The sequence below is a fragment of the Onychomys torridus genome, chromosome 2 (genome assembly GCF_903995425.1).
Source record: "Onychomys torridus chromosome 2, mOncTor1.1, whole genome shotgun sequence".
Classification (NCBI taxonomy): Eukaryota; Metazoa; Chordata; class Mammalia; order Rodentia; family Cricetidae; genus Onychomys; species Onychomys torridus.
The window spans coordinates 123,285,683-123,288,933 of record NC_050444.1 but is presented as its reverse complement, the minus strand read 5'-3'; the positions used below and the strand labels follow the sequence as shown (position 1 = coordinate 123,288,933).

General features: G+C 61.7%; 1 protein-coding gene across 1 annotated transcript in view; it reads left to right on the top strand.

Moving 5' to 3' along the window:
* Lexm (lymphocyte expansion molecule) overlaps positions 1 to 3,251 on the top strand; it is a 25,730-nt gene that overhangs the window by 4,507 nt on the left and 17,972 nt on the right. The window contains exons 6-7 of the mRNA XM_036178585.1: positions 237 to 374; positions 489 to 632. Of these exons, the coding sequence (XP_036034478.1) occupies positions 237 to 374; positions 489 to 632 (282 nt within the window). The remainder of the gene's footprint in view (positions 1 to 236; positions 375 to 488; positions 633 to 3,251) is intronic.

Genomic DNA, 3,251 nt, shown 5'->3' with positions numbered 1-3,251 from the left:
CTGATGCGCCAGGTAGAGGGCGTTGTATTTCTTAGGCAAGGTAGCTGGACTTGAGTTAAAGGTGTCAGTGATGGAGGAGGCTCGCAGGTGATGCTGGGTTGTGGGGTGGGTAACACATGCACAATCTGAAAACCTTGTTTCTCTTGAGATTTGAAACCCCAGGCATTTCTTCCTCAGATGAACCAGCACAAAATGTGGGCCTGGTAGCCTTTGTGTTTCTGTCTTCTGCCCCGCAGAACTATTATCCAGGCCCCGGAAATTACGGGGAGAAGGGTAACCCATACACACGGCTGGAGGAGAATGCTTGGAACCGCTCACATTCCGAGGGCCTTATGTGTCGGATGTCCAACAAGCCGCCCCCCTTATCTCACCAGGTACTCCCCACCAGGCTCATCCTGCATGGTCCTGAGGGTGACCTCAAGGGCGGGGAGGCTCAAGTCCCATCTTGGCCACTTGTCTATAGGCATCTTCACCACCTTTGTCTCCAGGGCAGTGGCCTGGGACCTGGGACCTACACCATCAAAAGTGGCATCGAGAACTATGTGGCACAGTCCACTGGCACTCGTGGCCCCTATGACATTTTCTCTGGTGAACGAAGCAAGCCTGTGCCCTATGGACATTATTCCTCGCAGGTATGTGCTGGGGTGGGCGGCTGTGAGGCCCACCGCTTCTGCCAGGGTGGGATACGGTTCCCCATGTTAGGTGAGGGGCCGGAGCCAGGCTTTGCACATCTGATCCCGTGGCGAGCTCTCTCCTCAGCACCACCATGAACTGCCCTGATGGTCCAGCAGGCGGGGCTGGTGAGTCGACTGCCAGGCCTGCGGAGGGGGGGGGGGGGGGGTCCCCAAGGGCACAGGTGCAGTGTTTGCCAACGTTTCCCAGGCTTCCCCGACCCAAACCTAGCTCAGTGAGTGGCAGGGCTCCAGGTGACAGAGCCCCAAAGTGGAAGAGGAGGTGACTGAGGTAGAGGTTTAGCTTGCCAGGCCCCTTTCCCATCCCGTCCAAATCTTGCTACGGGATCTCACAGCTTTCTGTGTGTTGCTGTCTTCATGCTTACGGCTAAAGGGACCGCCGTATGTGTCCAGACCTGTTTGTCCTGCCCCCACCACGGAGCCACTGCGTGAGCAGGATTAGAACAGTTCACAGACTAGGTGCAGGGAAACAGCCCACGTCGGAACTCCCATCGAGGGGAAGAAAAGCACCGTCAGCGTCAGCCAGGAGTAGAAGAGAACCTGCAGCGTTAGTGGGAAGCCATTGTGGTGGCAGAGGGTGTTAACAACAGCGCTAGGAAGGAGACTGTTAAAGTGGAGATACCTGTGAGCCCCTTGGTAAAAAGTCACCATCCTGTGTCCCATGATGTGGCTGATCTCAGGGCCTCCCGGATCTACTTGCCACTAAGGCCACGTGCCCAGCACAGCAGGGCCTTGGGATCCATCTCACCCACCCCCATGCCCCACGCTTCCATCCCCCCTCCATCCCCCCACCCTCACCCCCCACCCCTCCATCTCCCACCCCACCCCCCCCCACCCCTCCACCCCCCTCCATCTCCCACCCCTCCATCCCCCACCCCTCCATTCCCCTCCATCCCCCACCCCTCCATCCCCCTCCATCCCCCCACCCTCATCCCCCACCCCTCCACCCCCCACCCCTCCATCCCCCACCCCTCCATTCCCCTCCATCCCCCACCCCTCCATCCCCACCCCTCCATCCCCCTCCATCCCCCACCCTCATCCCCCACCCCTCCACCCCCCACCCTCATCCCCCACCCCTCCACCCCCCACCCTCCATCCCCCCCCCCTCCATCCCCCCTCCATCCCCCCCCCCTCCATCCCCCACCCCTCCATCCCCCCTCCATCCCCCACCCCTCCAACCCCCACCCCTCCATACCCCCTCCATACCCCACCCTCCACCGCCCACCCCTCCATCCCCCACCCCTCCATCCCCCTCCATCCCCCCACCCTCATCCCCCACCCCTCCACCCCCCACCCTCATCCCCCACCCCTCCACCCCCCACCCCTCCATACCCCACCCCTCCATACCCCCTCCATACCCCACCCCTCCATCCCCCACCCCCTCCATCCCCCACCCCTCCACCCCCACCCCTCCATCCCCCACCCCTCCATCCCCCACCCCCATCCCCCACCCCTCCATCCCCCACCCCTCCATCCCCCACCCCCATCCCCCACCCCTCCACCCCCCACCCCTCCATCCCCCACCCCCATCCCTCACCCCTCCATCCCCCACCCCCTCCATCCCCCCTCCATCCCCCACCCTCCATCCCCCACCCCATCCCCCACCCCTCCATCCTCCACCCCTCCATCCCCCACCCCCATCCCTCACCCCTCCATCCCCCACCTCCATCCCCCACCCCTCCATCCCCCACCCCTCCATCCCCCTCCATCCCCCACCCCTCCATCCCCCACCTCCATCCCCCACCCCTCCATCCCCCACCTCCATCCCCCACCCCTCCATACCCCCACCCCTCCACCCCCACCCCTCCATCCCCCACCCCTCCACCCCCACCCCTCCATTCCCCACCCCTCCATCCCCCACCCCCATCCCCCACCCCTCCATCCCCCACCCCCATCCCCCACCCCTCCATCCCCCACCCCCATCCCCCACCCCTCCATCCCCCACCCCTCCACCCCCCACCCTCCATCCCCCTCCATCTCCCACCCCTCCATCCCCCCCCCCTCCATCCCCCCCCCCTCCATCCCCCACCCCTCCACCCCTTCATCCTCTGTTGCTACAGCAGCCAGGGCTGGACTTCTTTGTTATGGATTTTACTTTTTAGGGCAGTTTTAGATTCACAGCAAAATTGAGGGGCAAATAGGGAGTTTCTGCATACTCTTTGCCTCCTGTACCACATACAGACCGCCCCCCCATAAATCTTTCAAAATGTACGTTCATTCATTTATTTGGGTGTGCGGGGTTGTTTCATGGCATGCTTGTGGAGGACAACTTTCAAGAGTCAGCTCTCTCCTTCAACCAAGTAGAAGGAGATCAAACTCCTTGGGTCCTAAGATCCAACTCAGGAGTTCAAGCTTCACTGCAGACCCTTTACCCATCCTGTGCCCCCCTCTGCTGTCCAACTCCCACACCAGAGTCGTGCATTTGTTAGTCAAGGATCCTCAGGTACGCCATCCTTACCACAGCCGGCCGTTTTCCAAAGTGATTCTCTTCATGGGAGTCATTCTGTGCGCTGGGTTTTCTTTTGCTTAGTTTTTTCCTTTTCCTTTTCTTTCCTCTTT